Source organism: Myotis myotis, unplaced genomic scaffold, assembly GCF_014108235.1.
Source record: "Myotis myotis isolate mMyoMyo1 unplaced genomic scaffold, mMyoMyo1.p scaffold_m19_p_17, whole genome shotgun sequence".
In the NCBI taxonomy this organism is placed as follows: Eukaryota; Metazoa; Chordata; class Mammalia; order Chiroptera; family Vespertilionidae; genus Myotis; species Myotis myotis.
In genome coordinates, this window is record NW_023416321.1 from 32,924,391 (window position 1) to 32,944,387 (window position 19,997).

A 19,997-nucleotide genomic window follows, 5' to 3' on the forward strand; every position below is an offset into this window, starting at 1 on the left:
GGCTTAGTTTTGTGGCAGCCTTTCTTCCTGGACTTCACACGGAGACATGGTGGGGCGGGGGTGGGGGGGGGGGACAGGGAGCAGAGGCGAGGCTGCACGTGGGTGAACCGGTGCACTGAGCATGCTCCCCCAAACACGTGTGCCTCGCGTGCATCCAGCCCCCATCCCCGCAGCAGCAAAAGGCCAGAGCATTCTGCTTGTGGGGAGGGGTCTAGGGTGCCCAAGAACAGGGGCGGGGGTCAGGTCAGTAATGACACGATTAAGGGAGAGTTCCCAAGCGGCAGGGAATCCTGCTCAGTAACCAGGGGTGAGGGGTGGGGGGAGTCCCTGGGCAGGGATACAGAGTCGGTCCATTTTATCCTGGCGGCGCCAGAGCAGCAGAGACTTGTGGGTGGACAGGCTGCTTCCCTGGGGGAGACAAAGTAAAGCTCATGAGTCACACCACCCGAAATACACGCAGAGCTGCCTCCATCGCCTTTTGCTGCAGCGCAGATCGACAAGTTTGTTTGAAATAGCGATCCACGGGATATTTTTATAATCACACCTTTTAAAAAAAAATCTTGCAGGCCTCCTTTTCCCCCACAGTCAGCGGCTGGCTGGCTGGCGGGGTTTCTGTAAGCGAGGATACCTCGAGGGTTAGAGGTGGGGGATGGAACACCACCTGCCGCCCAGTGCTGCACCCTCACCCAGAAGTCGGTCCGTGGGCTTGGTGACCCCAGCCCAGGCAATGGAAGCAGCAGCCTAGCAGCCCAAACCGGCACACAGCCCACCACCGACGGCCGCCCCTTCAACCGATCGACCCCCGGCTATGGAATTTCATTTATTAGAGGCCGAGGCGGCTGCTGGCAGCCCTGTCGGTTGGCTGTCTTTGTTTCTTTGCTATGTGGGCGCGTCTCGAGCACGTGGCAGCTGGAGCGCGCAGGCTGGAGGAAAAGCGACCTGGGCTCAGTCTGTGTAGATGGCCGCCTTAGCAAAAAGAGAGTCGGATGCCCGCGGGATAGCGCCCCCCACCGCACCCCCCAATCCAGGCTGCGCTCCCTCTTCAAAGATTTCTCAGGGGGGAAATTTATGATTCCCCCGGTTCCCCGGCCCCATCTCCAGGTTGGCCCAGGACTACCTGGGAGTGGCCCAGGCGCCGACCCACACTCCAAACTTTGTTGCGGAAGCCCCCCGCCCCGCCACAGCCTGGGCCTGGGGCTAGGGATAAAAGGGTTTCAGGATTTCCTTTTGGACATGTCGTCGCCTCAGGAGGCAGAACAGTCAAAGAGAAATCACACACAAGGTTCTAAGAAGAATTTAATAAGGAAACGTACAGGCATTCTCCCGGCCACTCCTAGCGGTCCCTCCCCCTCTCCAGCCCCCTCCTCAACGCAGGCTGCAGCCGCGACACTCTGCTGACCCCTCGCGGTAGAGGTGGGCAGTGGTCCCCGGCTGCCAGGGACACCGGCTGGCTCCTCCCCGGCTGGAGAAAGGGGCGAGGCCGTCCACTCATCCCTCATCCTTCCCCGCCCTCCGGGCCTGGCACCGCAGGGTGTGGAGGAGGTAGGAGAGGAGACCACACGAAGTCACCTGAGAGAGGCGCGGAGAGTTTGCGAGCTTTCGCTAGCACCTCCCACACGAACGCTTTTGGGCTGTTCTAAGGAGGGCCGGTGTGGAATTCCTTATTCCCGTCTGGTAGTAAGGTGGGCTCACCAAGGCATCGTGCCCGGTCCCGGCCCCCTATCTCAGTCCGCCTGCTTGCGGGAGGGATGCGCCGTTTCCAGGGCAGATACTCCCTTTAGCTCTCCCCAGGAGGTCGTTTCCAGTCTTATTTTAGAGGTGAGAGGTCTGAGAAACCAGACTATTTCAGCAGTTTGCTTAATTAAGGTCAGGCCATTGGTAAGGAGGAACCCTAACGCAGGTCTCTAACATCCCAGTCCCTCTGCCCTCCAGGGACTGGACCAAGCCTCTAGGGTTCAGAGGCCAAATCCACTTTTACCACAGCACCTGCAGGACCCTTCGGCAGGACCGCTCTGCCCTGGGGTTATTTAGGAAGGTGACCGCCTCTGGAATCAGTCACTCTCTCTCCTGAGGGGACCACACAGGGGTGGAGGTGGGGAGCTGCCACCTGCTGCTGGCTCTGCCCAGCCCCACTCTGGTCCTCGCAGAGGACAGCGTATGGGGGCGGGGGGCTGTCCTCGCAGTCTGACTGGACGTTCTCTTTCCAATGTCAAGGGTGGAACATGGAGTTTAATTTTATAAAAGGGCAGGGAAGACTCCTATGGAATAACTCAGGCGCCAGACCCCTGGTTGCTCCAATGACTCCTGGCACCAAAGCCCCTTACCTTTTCGGGAGTCCCAACCAGTCACTCTTCAGGGAATCTGGATCCTTTCTCACCTTCTACTGGGATCCAAACTCAGTCCTGAAGGACACACCTTCCCGCGCCCCCAATGCTGAAGCGAGGCCTGTATCCCCTCCCCTCCCCATCCAAAGGCAAAATGCCCGTGGGTGGGGTTGCGACCCAGCCCACCTGGCGTCAGGACGCTGCCTCCGATCCGGCCAGGCCCGGCTCCTTCCCCACGCCTTCATGGGATGAGGGGGAGACCGTGCGGGACGCCCCGGGCAACTCGCCACCCCCGGTTCCACCAGGTGGACTACAAGCCCCATCATGCCGCGGGGCCGAGCTATAACCAGCCTTGCCTGGAGCACCCAGGTCCCCTCCCCTCTCCCCTGCATCCCCGCATCCCTCGCCAGCCGCTCCGGCAGAGGGCCGGGCTATGCGGCTGCGGGAAGCCGGGGGCTGTGGGCGCGCGTCCCGGCGGCGGCGGCGGCGTCCCCGGGGCCCCGCGCCCTGTGCGCCCCCGCGCCCGCGGCGGGAGCCTGCACCCTCAGCCCAGCGGCGTCTTTGTGTGCGGGGGTGTGGGAGACAGGCGCGAGTCCGCGCCACGGGAGCCCGCTCCCTCTCCCTCTCCGGGCGGGTGGGGGCCTCTCCGCGCCGCCCCCCGCCGCCGCCGCCGCCGCCTCGCGAGGACGCCCGCGGCCCGCGCCGCTCTCCTCGCGCCCGGCGCGCCGCCTCCGCCCGCCGGCGCCGCTCGCACATGCCCGAGCCGCAGCCTCGCGAGCAGGCAGCGCCGGCCCCCCGCCCCGCGGCCCCACGCCCCGGCTCCGGCGCCGTCCCTCCTCGCGGGCCGGGCGCCGCGGCCCCGGCATGAGGAGCGGGCGATGATCCCCGCCGCCGCCGCCGCCAGGAAGGGGCCCGAGGGCAAGTACCCGCTGCACTACCTGGTGTGGCACAACCGCCACCGCGAGCTGGAGAAGGAGGTCCGCGCGGGCCAGGTGAGCGCGCCGTCGGGGCGCGGCGGGGACCCCGCGGCTGGGCACGCCCGCCCGCCCGGCGTGGGGAGGGGGCGCGGCGCGTGCTGTCCCGCCTCCCCGGCGAGTTTGCAGCGCCTCTTTGTTCACGCCGCGGCGTCTGTGCTCGCTGCCCGGGAGAGAGTGGTGGGTGAAGCCCCTCGCCCGCTCCCCTCCGGCGGGGACGGGCGCCCCACACGTGTCCCGGACCTGCTCGGACCGGGGTGGGGGACACTGTGCTCCTCCTTCGCCGAGGCAGGGGGGGGCTTCGGGGAGGGGCCGCCGGCTCGGTCTGAGAGCCATGTGGTGGGAGAATCCGCCCCACTCAGACACCTCCCCGGAGAGTGTGCGGAGGTGGGCAAGGCCGGGGGCGGGGGGTGGGGGGTCATACATCCGGATCAGAGAACAGGCTGCGTGACACTCCCGGCATCCCAGCCCCACCCAGTGCCCTCTGCCCTCACGGCGAGTGCTTGTCTTTCCTCGGGCTGGGCAGAGCCCTGGATCCCGCAGACCCCAGAAGCGGCTTGGTAATGGGGCGTGGAGAAAGGGACCCTCCTGGGGAAGCCCCGAGGGCCTTGCCCGGTGCTGAAAGGCGCGCTCCTGCCCTGGTGCTGGGGCCTGGCTTCTAGATTCTTTGGAAGCTGAGCCACCGGCCACAGGAATGATCGGAGGTTCTGCACACACAGCAGGCTCCCTGGTTCTTGCTAGTCGGTGAGAACAGATGGGTCAGCCAGCTTTTGCCGGACTGTGGCTTCCAAGAATCTGGGGTCTCCTGGTCACTCTTCAGGAGGGAGGCAGTCACAGGTCACACGTGGTTCCCAACTCCACCCTCGGCCCCCAGGCCACAGGTAGGCACTCTTGGCATGGCAGTCACCCTCCACAGTGGGGAAGCAGGAGCCAGAGCTGGGCCCGCCTGCCTGGGGGTGCCTCCGGTGAGGCCTGCGGACTTGGCTGCAGTCCGGGGGCCATGGCTGGGAGTGGTTTGCTCCGGAGTCGCCCCCTTGGAGGGTCCCTTCCTGAGTCACAGGGAGTTCAATCTAAACAGCTGTCTGCTTCCCAAGGGAAGAGGAGGGCATCACCAGACAGCGAAGCAGGGAGGGGTCAAAGTGTGTCTCCGAGGCTACCACTGAGCCCCCCCCCCCCCAGCACAGCACCATCTCTGCATAGCAGTCCCAGGAAGGGTTGGGGTGACCGGAGCCCCCAATGTCTGGGCTGGTTGGGGTGTCCACTTCCATCCTCCCTCCGCTTACACAGGGATGCCCTAACTTGCTCCTCAGACCGTGCCTCTATTTGCCCATCATCACGGAAGTGGTTTTCAGCCAGAGGGGCCTGGAAAGGAAAGCCAGGTCAGAGTGGGAGGTCCTGGGGAGCGAAGGTGAGCAGCCCTGCCCTCAGGGAGACTCGGTGCTGGTGATGCGAGTGTGAACGGGGAAGTGCAGTGCGAGTGCAGGGCCCTGAGACAGACTGTCCAGTCTCGTCAGGTCTAACCTCTCCTCTGCCTCTGTCCCCCGAGGACAAAAGAAGTCAAGCCTCCGGCAGAGGTTACAGCTGGACTGAGGACTGAGCGGAGAGGAACTTCCTCATGGGGTGGTTGAGGGATGGTGGGCTGAAGGGTTGCTAGAGGCTGGTGGCCGAATCTCCAGAATCCCTCAGTCACATCCTTTGCTGGAGAGGTGGGCGGCCTTTTTCATGCAGAGATTGGAGAGAGGCAAAGTGCCCCAGGGGAAAAGGCTCTTTCACCCAGCCTCTCTGAGGGCCTCTCTGACGGATGGTACCTGGTACCGGGGTGAGGCTGGGGTGGTGAGCTCTGGGACCTGCTGCAGGTGGGGTGGTTTGGGGCTGCTGTGCCTGTTCCTCTTTCCCTCCTCTCAGGCTGCCACGGAAACCAGGCACCAGGCACACCCCATCCCCACTCTCCCACTGCCCCACCCCCACCTGCCCTGGGGAGTTAGTGTCTCCTGGAAATGGACACCACTTGGTCTGATCCAGGCCAGGGGGAATATAGGGCACTGGTGAGGTTAACCCTTGTTCAACCACAAAGGAATCAGGCCAGTCCTCTCCTTGGCTCTGCACATGCCGAGAAGGGAGGTGCCAGTCAGTCTGGGAGGGAGAGGCCCCTGGCTGTTTCTTATCTTCAGGACTGACCCAGAATGACCCTTGCATCCACATGCGCCGGCTCAGTCCCCAGGGCCTCAGGCTCCCAGGGAGAGCTGAAGGTGCCCAACCCACCATTTCCTGCAGAGGGTGGGCCTGGGGGCAGCCACCCAGCATCATGAGACCACCACAGACTCCTGGAATTCCAGCTGGGAGTCCCTGGCCTCTGGTTCTCCTGGCACAAACTGTCACAGAAAACAGCCAGGCATTCCTCTAGCACAGCATCTGGGTTTCCCTGGTCGTCGCCTGGCATAGCTGCCTCTTCTTCACTCCAAGAAAGCCCCGCAGAGGCCCTCCTGTGGGCAGGCTTGGCAATGCTGTCTGCCCGAAGAGGGGGATGGGATGGTAGGCTCATGGGCTTTGCTCAGTGCCCACCCCAACTCTTTTGGGGGCTGGAAGCAGGAAGTGGTAGGGAGATGGGAGGTGCTGAGAGGGTGTTTTTTTGGTGAAGGGAAGGGTCCATGACCACCCCTAGCTGGCACCCAGCAGTACATGGCTGCTGGGTGCCCTGTTTCCTGCTTTGCATATGTCCTGCCAGGTTGGGAGGGGGCTGGGGTGTGCCAGTTCCCTCTTGGCTGGCAAAGTCCTGAGGTTGGCACAGCCAGCTGGCCATGGCCCTGGTTCTGGAGTCACAAGTGTCTGGTGTTCCCTGGGGGTGGGAGGGGGAGGCTAGAGTGTATAGCTCCCTGTGGGAGGGCCGAGGGGAGCAGGATTCCTCCCCTGGCAACAGGCACTCGGGAGAGGGCCAGACTGTGATTCTAGGGAAACATCTTTCTTCCTGGGGCTGCCTCCACCACGGTCTTCCTTCCTGCTTTCCCCAGCTCATCCTTCTGACCTGGAGGCGGGCGAGATGGGATTGTGGGGCCCCTGGATGCTCAGACCGAGGCTGCCCCACCCAAGGTGCCTATTGTGTCCACCAGCACCTATGACCCCTCCCCCCAGCCCCCAAAGTGAGCAGTTCAGGTGTGGGCCGGCTGTCACCACAGCTGGTGAGTTGGGAAGCTCAGGGGAGAGAGCCACAAACCCCAGAAACCAAAAATCAATGTGTCTGGGTTGAGGGGAGGGGCTGCGTGGGGCAGGATGGAGGAGGCAAGGTGAAGGGAGTTAGCAGATGCCACCCCCACCTGCTCAACCCAGCTGGAGGCAGCATCCTGCCTCCCTCCCCCTTGAGTGACTCAGGCATACCTGTCCCTACACCTCATGGTCCGGTGGGAGAACGGAGAAGCAGTGACCACACGGGACTCCAGCTGTCCCCCTGGGGCTGGAGGAGGGAGGGGGCCGGGGAAAAGGGACAAAGACTGCGCAGGCAAGGCCTCACCCGCTGGACCCGTCTCCCTTCTTCTCCAGCACCTGTGCTTAGTCTATACATTTGGAGTGTCCTTGTAAGATTTCACCTAACAAAAGGATTCTGCTAGCGCTAACCAAGTTTGAAAATATACCCTGCGTGGGGGTGTGAGGGGTGTGCATGTGCTAATATGCTGGCAGCCATCACGTGTGTTACACATGAGTAGACACCTGTAGAGCCAGAGGGCAGCTGGCACGCATGCGCTTGCACACTTTGGGTGCTCACATACTGTGAGTGTGGAGGCAGGAGTATGAGAGTGTATCCTTGTGGTACCTGCACGTGTGTGTGCCGTGTGTGTGTGCCTGAGGGGGGACCTCTCAGGAGTGGGGACCTCCCAGGGAGCCCAGGCTCTTAAGCTGGAGAGACCCCTGCGTCTGCCTCCAGCTGAGGCCTGCTGGGTTTCAGAGTTTCCATTCTCTTGGTGGGGAGCGCCGGGTGTTGGGTTTCATGGGAAACCTTTTCATTCCAGCAATTAAATAGCTTCAGGGCTTTGCCGAGGATATTAATGAATTCTCCCACCTGGGGCCGGGGCAAGGTGCCACTTGCACTGTAGGCTCTGCTTTGAGCAGGTGGGGGAGCTGCTTTGGGGCTTGGTCGGTTGGGTATATGCAGGGCCCTTGGAAAACAGCTGTGCCCTGGGGACGCTAAGGAGGGTGTGGGTAGGTCTCTTGAGGAGTGGGAGTGAGGAGGGGCACCCCTGCCCTGCAGGCAGTGCCGGCTGCTCTCTGGAGCCTGGAACTGAGGTACCTGAGGGGGCAGGTGGCAGGCAGCTTCTGGAGCCCTGGGGCTGGGCTGGGTGCCCTGCCAGCTCCCTGGGGCCTTGTTAGCAGCATCTGGGGCAGGGCTGGTGAGACGGCTCAGCTGCAGCCCCACGGGAAGGCCTCCTGACTGCCCCAGCCAGCTCAGGCTCTGTGGGTCCTCCCCCGTCCCACCCCAGGGCTCAGCATCCTATCCAGGGCGGGGCCCTGAGGGTCCCAGCCCAACCCATGCTCACCTTCCCCTGTGGGGAGCTGGTGTGGAGGGGCTGCAGGAGGGCCACTCACATTTCTGAGTCACAGCTCAGAGGGCTACAGGGGCCAGGTACAGTTTTTTAAGGCTCCTGGTATCCTTGAAAATGAAGAAATGCCAACACAAGGTTATAAAAATAATATAATTTAAAGTGCTTTCTTTTTGACAAAGGACTTCATATCCGTGTTTTAAAATATTTAACTGTCGATAGAAGGCTTCTAATGAAAAGCCGCGGTCCTCACTCTGCCTCTCCCCACCTCCCATCTCGTTCCCCAGAGGCGACTACTTTGAACTCTAGAATTGTGTTTTTTAACCTCCATAATTATCAACAGCATACTTGCACAACTATTCCGTGGTTTATCAGTTTTACACTTCCTGCCTTCCCCTCGCCCTGGCCCTCATATATAGTCATCTGTGTATTTGTTGCGCATTTATTTGCTGTGTATTTATTTATTAAGCGCCAGTTATGTGCCAGGCGCTGCCTGGAACTGGGCATCCAGCATTGAACAGAAGCGAGAGGGACACTCCCTTTGTGGGGCTAACAGTTTAGGTCAGGGAGACCATGAAAAAAACAAACAAGCGATTTAATGTGGAAAGAGAACTAACGCAAGATAAGGGTCAATCGCTAGACAAACAGCACCTGTCATTTAAGATGGGCTGTCGGCGCAGGCCTTTCTAAGGAGGTGACATTTGAGCAGCGACGGGAGTGAAGTGGCTCCCTGGGCGTCAGGAGAAGATGGTGAAGGCCAGTGTGTGGGAGTGGAGTTCGGAGGAGAGGCGGGGGGAGCACGTGAGTTCAAGTCCAGGGCTATTGGACGGGAAGCCACGGACAGGTTTTGAGCGAAAGGACCTGGGGAACATTTCAAGGGATTGCGGTAGCTGCTCTCGATGGGCTATGTGGGGACCGGACCTAAGGAAGGAGTCAGGAGAGGCGTGAAGAGACCAGTGAGGAGGCATCGAGGCCACCAGGTGAGAGAGGGGACGCCTAAGGCAGGATGGCAGCCGGGGGGGGGGGGTGACACTGAGAAGACCCTGAGCCTGTTTTGAAGGTGGAGCCTGTACGGTCAGGTTTTGCCGATGGATTGGATATGAAAGGTGAGAGAAAAGGAAGAGATAAAGAGAGTTTGGGGTTTTTTTTAACCTGGAAAGGGAGTGAATGAGGCACTGTTTCCTGTGATGGGAGAACTGGGGCAGGTGCAGCTGTCCAGGAATGGCTGACGTGAAGAAAGCCAGGGAGAGAAGAGAGGTCATGGGAGGTCACGATGTCCTGTTCTGGTTTTTGAGTACAATGATCTTTTCCTATTTCTCTGAGGATGTAAATTGCTGTTTTCCTCCAAAAAAGCTTTCTTCCGTTTCCTGCATTGACAGTGTTTCCTCTGGGTTTTTTTTTTTAAATCCATTTGCCTATTTTGGGTCTCTTTTATGTTGGCAGCTTTCCTCAAATGTCCAGTCATCCCTGGCTGTGGGGGCATATTTAAGAATAGGGCATCCTGGCCTGGTAGCGCAGTTGGTTAGAACGTCGTCCCAATACACCAAGGTTGTGGGTTCGATCCCCGGTCAGGGCACATACAAGAAACAACCAACGAATGCATAAATAAGTGGAACAACAAATCCATGTTTCTCTCTCTCTTAAATCAATTTAAAAAAAAGAAGAAGAATGGGGCTGTGGAGCTTACTGATGCATGGGTGCTACTGTCAGGGGATTGGGTGGCAAGCTGGCCTGCTTACTGCAGGATCCCCAAATGTCTGTACCCAGAGGTCTTTGGTGTCTCCAGCTTCTCTGTTCTCCTGCTAGGGGCGGGATGGGGCCATCTGGCTGCCAGTGGGCGGGGACCTGAGGCAGGATGGGCCTGGGCTCTCACTGCTCACTCCATGACCTCATCCTCAGGCCAATGTCCCCGAGTCCAGTGCAGCTCAGGCTCAGTTTCCACAGAGAATAACCCCCTGGCGTCCTGTGCAGGGGAAAGGGGCATCTCCCCGCATTGTAAGGTTGGAGAGGGGGCCAAGGGTCCTGAGTTTTAATCAGCCCCTGTGTTTCCCTCTGAGCCTCACTCCCACATCTGCCTGCTCTATACCTTTCAAGAGTGCTAGCGGGTGGTCCAGCTTGCTGCTCACTGAGGCTCCCACGTCAGTAATGCCCCAGCCACTTCCATGTTCTAAACATGTGTTAAAATCTCTCACCTGCTGACGTCTCTTTATTCTTGTGGGTTTTAAATATTTTATTGACCTTCTTGTACTTAGTCACAAATTTACCATTTGGGGCAGCCTTCATTTCTTAGATGTAAGTTTCTATCTTGTATCATTTCCCTGCCACCTGGATAACTTTCTTTAACATTTCTTGAACGTCTTCTGGTGACAAATTCTCTTAACTTTTGTTTATGAAAAATCTTTATTTCCCCTTTATTTTTAAAGGATACTCTTTATAGGATATAGAATTCTAGTTGGACATTTCCCCCCTAGCACCTTGAAGAGTCCATGCTATTGTCTTCCAGCTCGCATGGTTTCTCATGCGAAATAGGCAAGGTTTCCTGTGTTTGTTCTTCCATACTAGTGTGTCTCATTTTTCAAAATGCTTTTAAGATTTCCCTTTTTATTTCCCTTTAAGATTTTCCTAGTTTTCAGCATTTGATTTTGATGGACCTTCGTGTAGTTTTCTCCCCCCACCCCCCTTTGGTGTATTTTCCTTGGGATTCATTGCATTTTTTGATTCTGTGGATTTATCATTGTATTAGTTTCCACAGAAAATTACCACAAAGTGGATGCGTTAAGACAAAAAGTTATTCTCACCTTGGCCGGTGCGGCTCTGTTGGGCATCGTCCCACGCACCGAAAGGCTGCTGGTTCAGTTCCTGGTGGGGCACAAGCCCAGTGTGCGGGCTCCATCCCTGGTCGGGGGCGTGCTTTGTTCTCACATCGGTGTTTCTCTCCCTTCTTCTCGCTCTAAAAATCAATTTTTTTTTTAATATATTTTATTGATTTTTTACAGAGAGGAAGGGAGAGAGACAGAGAGCCAGAAACATCGATGAGAGAGAAACATCGATCAGCCGCCTCCTGCACATCTCCCACCGGGGACGTGCCCGCAACCCAGGCACACGCCCTTGACCGGAACCGAACCCGGGACCCTTCAGTCCACAAGCCGACGCTCTATCCACTGAGCCAAACCGGTCTCGGCTCTAAAAATCAATTTTAAAAATCTTTAAAATAATTTATTTCCTCATAATTATGGAGGTTGAAAATTCAAACTGAAGGTGTCAGCAGGACCCCACTCCCGCCAAAGACTCTAGAAGAGAATTCTTCCTCTCCCAGCTGCTGGTAACTCTCAGCAGCATCCCTGGGCTGGCGGCTGCATAACTCCAGTCTCTGCCCCCGTCTTCACATGGAACGTCTCCTCTCTGTGTCGTTCCTCTGTGTGTCTTATAAAGGCACATCACTGGACTTAGGGCCCACCTGGAGAAGCCAGGCTGACTTCGTCTTGAGATCCTTAACAAATACTATATCTGCAAAGACCCTTTTTCTGAAAAATGTCACATTCAAACAAAGGTTATGGGGGATTAAGATGTAGACATTTTGTGGGGGGAGGGGCACCACCATTCAACCCACTGAGACAATTAAGTTGGAGAGACAAGAAAATGGACAGTTACAGTGTGATAGGGACATGCCTTGGTGTGGGGAGCACAGGGCTGTGGGAACAAAACACAGAGACTCTGACCAGCCTACGGAGCCCAGGAGGCTGCCAGGAGGAAAATACAGGCCCTGCGGCACCTGCCAGTCCCTCCACTCAGCGGTGGCACCATGTGGCCTGGTGGGTGCTGTGGGTCCCAGAGTGACCGACACAGTCTTCTTTTTTTTTTTTTTTTTTTTTAATATATTTTATTGATTTTTTACAGAGAGGAAGGGAGAGAGATAGAGAGTCAGAAACATCGATGAGAGAGAAACATCGATCAGCTGCCTCCTGCACATCTCCTCCTGGGGATGTGCCCGCAACCCAGGTACATGCCCTTGACCAGAATCGAACCTGGGACCTTTCAGTCCGCAGGCCAACGCTCTATCCACTGAGCCAAACTGGTTTCGGCAACACACAGTCTTCTTAAGGGTATAGGCCTGGCTTTGTAGGTGGCCAGGGTCTGAACCTCAGCTGTCACTTAGTTATGCGACCTTGTGCAGGTCATTCAACCACCCCAAGCCTCCTTTTCCTCCTCATAAAATGGGCCGAGATCCTACTTCATAGAGTTGTTGTGAAGGTTACTGAATCGTGGAAGGGGTTCAATAAACATCTGTAAAGTGGGATTGATGGTAGTACTAACCTGAAAGGATTGTTATGAGGATTAAATGAGCACATGTGTGTGTATGTCTGTGTGATATGTACACCTGTATGTGTGTGCAGTATAATTGTGCTATTCACAAAACCGTAATAGGATTTATAACATGATAATACAGCCTAGCCGGTTTGGCTCAGTGGATAGAGCGTTGGCCTGTGGACTCAAGGGTCCTGGGTTCAATTCTGGTTAAGGGCACATGCCCTTCTGGGTTGCGGGCTCAATTCCCAGTAGGGGACATGGAGGAGGCAGCCAATCAATGATTCTCGTCATTGATGTTTCTATCTCTCTCTCCCTCTCCCTCTCTGAACTCACTAAAAATATGTTTAAAACAATGATAATACATAGTTTCCCACAGGCACTGGACATGGGTTTGAAGTTGTACCATGAACGTACTCTTTCATTCCTATAATGAATTACTGCAACTGTTGGCTAAATCTCAGTGATAACGTCAAGGATCTAAATTGGTGGCCCTTCCTGGTCTCGGGCCCCAAGGATATGTCCTGTCTCAGCGGCCCTCCTTGGCCAGCAGCCTCTCTAGGCCGCCTGTCGGCCACAGGCTTACTCTCCGCAGGCGGCCCACTGGCCGTGGAGGAGCAGACCTAGTCGGGACCTAGGTGGACAGGAAAGGAGGAAGCCCTCCCTCTCTGAGTTACTTCCTGTCCTGTCCCGCGAGCCCCCCTCCACTCTCCTGGCCCCAGTTAACTGTGTCTGACCCTCCCGTTGCCTCATGAGATGCGCAGGCAGGCGGCAGGGGGCAGGTGGTGGCTGCCTTCTTAGAGGCTCTGGTTCAGAGGGGCTGCTTCGGGAGTGACCAGGGCTTCGTCTTGACCTCCTCTCCTCCAGGTGGACATCGAGCAACTGGATCCCCGTGGGCGGACTCCCCTGCACCTGGCCACCACCCTGGGGCACCTCGAGTGTGCCCGTGTGCTCCTGGCACACGGTGCAGATGTGGGCAGGGAGAATCGCAGCGGCTGGACAGGTGGGCACCCCTGCCAACCCCAGCCCCCCAGCCAGGGTTTCCCCGGCATCCTGTCCTCACCTGCCCGGTGACACTGCTGTGCCTCCCCCTCCCCCAGTGCTTCAGGAAGCGGTGAGTACCCGGGACCTGGAGCTGGTACAGCTGGTGCTGCGGTACCGGGACTACCAGCGGGTGGTGAAGCGGCTGGCGGGCATCCCCGTGCTCCTGGAGAAGCTACGCAAGGTGAGGGCCAGCCCCTCAGCCTTCCCCCTGGAGCCCTGCCTGTGGCACAGACTTCGCCACTCTCCTTTCATCCTCCAGGCCCAGGACTTCTACGTGGAGATGAAGTGGGAATTCACGAGCTGGGGTAAGAGGCGCTGATGCGGGTCTCTCGGGACCTTGGCTTTTGCACTTGCTGCTCCCCTGCCTCCCGCGCCCTTCCCACAGCTCTTACTGTAGCTCCTCACCTCTTGGCTCTCAGCTCAGCGCCACCGGCCAGGCCTTCACGCACTGCCTCAGACTCTGTCTCAACCCCATTATTATTATTTCCTTCTCTTTGCAATGATTTGCTCATTTGTTTGTTACCTGTCACCCCTTGCTTGAAGGTAAGCTCCAGGAGGGCAGGGGTCCTGTCTTGTTCAGTGTTGTGTCCCCAGTGACTAGAATAGTGCCTGGCACACAGTAGGTGTTTAATAAACATTTGTGGGAAGACTGGGTGAAAGATGGAGTGAATGAATGAACAGACGGCGGGTATTAGGGACTGGGTGGCAGCTGGCACATGCCTGCCTCCGACCTCAGATTGTTCCTATCTGAGTGGCTCTGGTTTATGCTGTGTGTGGGGGGTGGGGTGGAGGGAGCAGTTTATCTCCCATCAGTTCCTTATCCTTTCCTGGCCACACCTGACGCCCATGCCCTGAGGTGGCCCAAGTTGGGTGGGTCTGGCAAATCGAAGCCACCTCTGACTTTCCCTTCCACCTAGTGCCCCTGGTGTCCAAGATCTGCCCTAGTGACACCTACAGAGTGTGGAAGAGCGGGCAGAACCTGCGGGTAGACACCACACTCCTGGGCTTCGACCATATGACGTGGCAGCGAGGGAACCGCAGCTTCGTCTTCAGGGGCCAAGGTCAGGCAGCCGGAGGTGGGGCAGGGTGGGGAGGCTGGAGATGGCTCCTTGCTGCCCCTTACCTCCGTGCTGTTCCCTGGCTGGCAGATACCAGTGCCGTGGTCATGGAGATCGACCATGACCGCCGGGTAGTGTACACGGAGACGCTGGCGCTGGCCGGGCAGGACCGCGAGCTGCTGCTGGCTGCTGCTCAGCCCACGGAGGAGCAGGTGCTGAGCCGGCTCACTGCGCCTGTTGTCACCACACAGCTTGACACCAAGAACATCTCTTTTGAGAGGTGAGTGGGCATGGCCTCGATGGCCGGGAGCCAGCCTGCTGGGCTGCCTCCTCACCTGGACCACTCTGATCCCTCAGGAACAAGACGGGCATCCTGGGCTGGCGCAGCGAGAAGACTGAAGTGGTGAATGGGTATGAAGCCAAGGTGCGGCCATAGCTCCCTGGCGCCAGACCCCGCCACACTCCTGCCTACAGGGAGCTGGGTCGGGGTTTCCTGAACACGTTCTCTCAGCCTTGGGGGTGCAGAAGCCGTGCAGCATTGAGGGCAGGGCACTAGAGTAAGAGGCAACTGATGAGAATGGTCAGGGCTTATTGAGCACTTATTATATTCATGCTCAAGGCACCGTTCTGACATTTTATATATGTGTGTGTGTGTGTATATATATATATACACACACACATGCACACACCCATACAGGTGTACATATCACACAGACATACACACACATGTGCTCATTTAATCCTCATAACAATCCTTTCAGGTTAGTACTACCATCAATCCCACTTTACAGATGTTTATTGAACCCCTTCCACGGTTCAGTAACCTTCACAACAACTCTATGAAGTAGGATCTCGGCCCATTTTATGAGGAGGAAAAGGAGGCTTGGGGTGGTTGAATGACCTGCACAAGGTCGCATAACTGTAAGTGACAGCTGAGGTTCAGACCCTGGCCACCTAACCCCAAAGCCAGGCCTATACCTTTAAGAAGACTGTGTCGATCACTCTGGGACCCCCACAGCACCCACCAGGGCCACATGGTGCCACCGCTGAGTAGAGGGACTGGCAGGTGCCTCAGGGCTTGTATTTTCCTCCTGGGAGCCTTCCTGGGCTCCGTAGGCTGGAGCAAAGTCTCTGCCTTCTTTTCCCCACAGCCCTGTGCTCCCCACACCAAGGCATGTCCCTATCACACTGTAACTGTCCATTCTCTTGTCTCTCCAACTTAACTGTGAGCCTCAGGAGGGCAGGGATCATGTCTGCCTGTGCTTGTTCCCCACTGTGTCCCTGATGCCCGCCTCAGTGCCCAGCACATAAAGACTCCTCACAAAATGTTTGCTGAATGAACAAGAGAATGAATTAATGATGTCACAGATTTACTTGCTCAAGGGCCTGGAGGTAGGAGCAAGCAGCTCCCCTATCTCCTGCCCCAGGCCCCTCCTTGCGGGAAGAGTTCAGGAAGCCCTTGGGAGCCAGGAGCAGGGAGACCAGAGCTGCCTTTGAGCCCTTTCTTCATCTTTCCCCAGGTATACGGGGCATCCAATGTGGAACTCATCACCCGGACACGGACAGAGCATCTTTCAGAACAGCACAAGGGCAAGGTCAAAGGTAATGAGGCAGAGGCACGCGGGGGGCTGTGAGGAACCAGCTTCCACGTGAACACCTCCATCAGCATCCCTCTGACGTCCTTGCAAAAGCCAGGATAGTCTATTCAGGCAAATGGGTTTCAACTCAAGGGCCACGTCCTTATGGCTGGTGGTGGCTGCCTAGAGTGCTGCCAAGATGCTTCCAGGGCAACATTTGGTTGGGCTCAGTGGGAAGGGGTCGATGACCACTGTCTGCGTTGGGTTTGGGAAGGGAGAGAAGGGTCATGTCTGCTCTTTGCTGGTCCTTCTGGCCTAGTGAGACGTAGCCTAGGCAGAAAGTCAGGGGCCCTGCACTGATTCTCTGTGCCCATTGATACTACACCTGACTTTCTGGGCATCACTTACTGTGTCTAAAGCAGAGAGACATAATTCCTACCTCACAGGAGAACAAATGAACATGGAAGTGCCTGAAAGAAAACATACGCATGCGCACGTATATTCCAAAACTGTTCACCAAAGCAGGTACTTTTTGTCCAGTGTCATCAACTTGGAGAGTGACACTGGAAGTTTACCCTGAGCCCGAGGCCTACGTTCTATGCCAGCTAGACTAATAGTGGCCCTGGCCCCGCCTCCCGCGTCTCAGCCCCTTCAGGTGAAGGTGCCTGGATGTTGGTGTGGATAAGCAGCTGCCCCGCCCCCAGGAACCAGCCTCCTGCCTCGGACTTGGGTGCCGTTACTTCCGAGGGCTGCAATGTCCTCCAAGATGCCACATTTCTTACAGGTTGCAAGACACCGCTGCAGTCCTTCCTGGGAATTGCTGAGCAGCACGGGGGCCCCCAAAATGGGGTGAGTGTGGGCCAGGGGTGCCCCTTGGTGGGAAGGTATGGATGTGGCTCAGGAGAAGGCCTGGAAGGTGTCCTGCTTAGCGTGCCTGTGAGGACCTCTTTTCCACGGTGCCCAAGACCATGCCAGCCCCACAGTGGCAGTGGGGATGGCTCTGGGCCTGTCATACACATGGCTGGCCTGGCATCAGAGGCTGCGGAGGGCTCATGGGCCCCTCCCCATGCGGTACAGACCCTGATCACCCAGACCCTGAGCCGAGCCAACCCCACTGCCATCACCGCAGAAGAGTACTTCAACCCCAACTTCGAGCTTGGCAACCGTGACATGGGCCGCCCCATGGAACTGACCACCAAAACACAGAAGTGAGGCCCCTGCTGGTGCTCGGGAGGGGTGGGCAGGGCAGGGCGGCCGGGGAGGAGGGGCAGGGGCTCCGGAAGGTTCTGTGAGCATCACTCTTACAATGTCCCTCACCCCTTGGGATCCTGGGGGGGCAGGTTCAAGGCCAAGCTGTGGCTTTGTGAGGAGCATCCCCTGTCCCTGTGTGAGCAGGTAGCTCCCATCATCGACCTCATGGCTGTTAGCAATGCGCTTTTCGCCAAGCTCCGGGACTTCATTACCCTGCGCCTGCCTCCCGGCTTCCCTGTCAAGATTGGTGAGCCCCCATTCCCACTTCCCCGTGGCTGCTGTTGTGGGGCTGGGGGTTTAGATGAGGGAGAGTGGGGGTCTACGGTGTGAGGGGGTGGGTGGTGGCACCTGATGGTTTCCTCACCCTCAGAAATCCCGATCTTCCACATCCTCAACGCCCGCATCACCTTCGGGAACCTCAACGGCTGCGACGAGCCCGTGCCTTCGGTGCGAGGCAGCCCCAGCAGCGAGACCCCTTCCCCTGGCAGCGACTCCTCCAGCGTCAGTAGCTCCAGTTCCACAAGTGAGCCCTGCCCCCTCTGAGCTCGCTCGCCCAGCCCCCTCTCCAGAGCCCTCTTCCCCTTCCTGGGGAGCCACTCTGACCTCGGCCTGCCCTCAGCCTCCTGCCGTGGATGCGAGATCTCTCCCACTTTGTTCGAGGCCCCACGGGGCTACAGCGTGCTGGGTGGCCAGCGGGAGGCCGTGACCCACGACGATGATGACGACCTTCTGCAGTTTGCCATCCAGCAGAGCCTGCTTGAGGCAGGCAGTGAGTATGACCAGGTTCGTCCCCTTGGACGCACGGGGCCACCTGACTGCGGTGCCGCTATAGCCAACTGGCCCTGCCCTCTCCCTCCAGGTCACTATCTGGGAGGCGCTAACCAACAGCAAGCCGGGCACTCACCCCATGTCCTGCGAGGGTCGCCGACAGGACAGGTCAGTGGCCACCAGGATTGGGAGATTCCCACCCCCCCACGCACAACACACCCCAACACCCTGTCACAGGGGGTCAGGACACAGCCCACTGAACAGCCCTGCTGGCCCAGAGGAACTGTGGTCCCCTCACCAGGGACCTACTGGAATCAACATGGTTTCTACCATAGCCTTTTCTGGCTCAGGGGGTGGGTGAGCAAAACTCCTAAAGTGGCCGGTGTGGGGCCAGGCCTCATGGCCTCCAGACCCTCACCAGACCTGGTGTCGGGGCCAGGGTTCTAGAAGATGCCCACATGCGCTGGCTGCTGCCCCCCTGGGAGGATGGGTTTTGTAGGGACTGGGATCTGCCACACCGGGTGGGAGCCAGGGAGGTGAGCAGGACTGAGGGCGGCAGGACTGCTCCATCCTGGGGCCTCCATGCTGGCTCCCGCCCTGCTCACCCGCAGTTGCGCCCGGAGCCCTGGATGTGTCGTCCTTGCCCACAGGAGCAACCCGCCCACCCCACAGCACCAGCCCGCCACCCCCACAGCGGTGCCCAGCCCTCGGCCCAGCCCGGGCCCTGGCAGCCACGTGTTCCGGAGCTACGACGAGCAGCTACGGCTGGCCATGGAGCTGTCGGCGCGGGAGCAGGAGGAGCGGCGGCGACGGGCGCGCCAGGAGGAGGAGGAACTGGAGCGGATCCTGAGGCTCTCACTGACCGAGCAGTAGTGTCACCGTCCGGCCTTCGGCCACGCCACGTGAGCCCCACCGGAGCGAGGTTCCCTGGCCCAGGCACAGGCGCTGTGGCTGGAGACCAGAGCCACCGCCTTGGGGGCGTAGGGGGGCACCAGGCACCAGACCAGGAGGGGGTCAGCATGGCCAGGCCAGGAGGCAGCTGGCTCGGCCCGGTCCCCCTGCTTTGCTGTAACTGACCCTCAGCCCTCTCCTCTGTCCAAGGGCAGAGCCAGGCAGTCCTGAGCGGGAGACCAGGCTATCATCCAGGGCTGATAGCCTGCTCCTGGCTGGCCCTACTTCCTGCTCACTGACCCCACCCCCGGACACTGCCTGTGAAGCCTTTGCATTTCCGCTCTTCACCCCTGGGGGCAGCTGAGCTCCCCAAGTGCTGTGTTGCTGCTTTGTTCCAGACGCAAAACAGCACGTCCAGGGCCCAGCCCCTCCCCCACTCCAGCATTTCAGCGTCAAGTGCACTTAGCGGGGTGCCCAGCTCCCCCAGCCCCCACACCCCTCCCAGGTCTCAGGGTGGTCCCAGCTTCAATTTGGGCAGCCAGAGGTTGGAGACCCCTTCCCCAAGACATTTTTTTTGTGATCAGGGAGGGTGTCCAAGGTGGCCCCCCACACCTGGGCTCGCCTGGCTCCCACATGCTGTTCTGGCAAATGGGGGGCATATTGGGCTGGGGGCAAGCTCTAGACCCTACACTAGACTGGATGCAGAGGGGCTGCCCAAGGCCCAGGCACCACCACCCACCCCGTCCCACCAGCTGCTGCTAGCCCTCCGTGGTTGTGCGCCCCACTTGCCCCCTCCCCGGGGCTGATTCTAAAACCTTTCATCCAATGGTGCTAACCCCCGGCTCTCCCTGCCCACCCCACCCACCAAGAGAAGCACAGACCCTGCCAGGGGCAGGGGCCCATGGCACACCCTGACCCAGGTTCTCTCTGACGGGCCTTCCGGGCTCCGCCGGGAAGGTTCAGAAGGGACACAAAAGGGATGGAAGGAAAGAACAAAGAGAAACGGTTCCTCTTACCCACTCCCTGATGCCAGGGGCACCAGACTGATTCTGAGGCACAAATTAAAGAGGCTTCAAACCTGAGGCTTTCCCTGTCTGCCTTTACTGGGGAGGAACGCCCGCCTGCGGCCTGGGGTTCCTTCTGAACCTCCGTGTAGGGAGGGCTCTGAGGGAAGAGGGTGCCTGGTGGATCCTGAGCTCATTGTCAGGGTCTCAGGGAACCTGGGGGTAGCATTTGTAGAGGCTGGGAGGCTCGTTACACACACACACACGCCCAC

At 58.4% G+C, this 19,997-nt stretch overlaps 1 protein-coding gene across 5 annotated transcripts; it reads left to right on the forward strand.

Moving 5' to 3' along the window:
* The first annotated feature begins 3,106 nt into the window (after window positions 1-3,106).
* Window positions 3,107-19,995, forward strand: ANKRD13B (ankyrin repeat domain 13B). Of its 5 annotated transcripts, none has more exons than XM_036340821.1 (15): window positions 3,107-3,316; window positions 13,000-13,135; window positions 13,233-13,246; window positions 13,436-13,481; window positions 14,094-14,237; window positions 14,325-14,514; window positions 14,592-14,658; window positions 15,755-15,836; window positions 16,596-16,660; window positions 16,889-17,019; window positions 17,152-17,309; window positions 17,433-17,585; window positions 17,682-17,831; window positions 17,922-17,998; window positions 18,442-19,995. In XM_036340821.1, the coding sequence occupies exons 1-15, from the start codon at window positions 3,203-3,205 to the stop codon at window positions 18,904-18,906; spliced, it is 1,992 nt and encodes a 663-aa protein (XP_036196714.1). In that variant the 5' UTR covers window positions 3,107-3,202; the 3' UTR covers window positions 18,907-19,995. The 5 variants fall into 5 exon arrangements, with proteins under 5 accessions (XP_036196714.1, XP_036196712.1, XP_036196713.1 ...); XM_036340819.1 differs by having other exon boundaries at window positions 13,233-13,357; window positions 18,442-19,994; XM_036340820.1 differs by having other exon boundaries at window positions 3,108-3,316; window positions 13,233-13,357; window positions 18,481-19,993.
* Window positions 19,996-19,997: the final 2 nt, after the last annotated feature.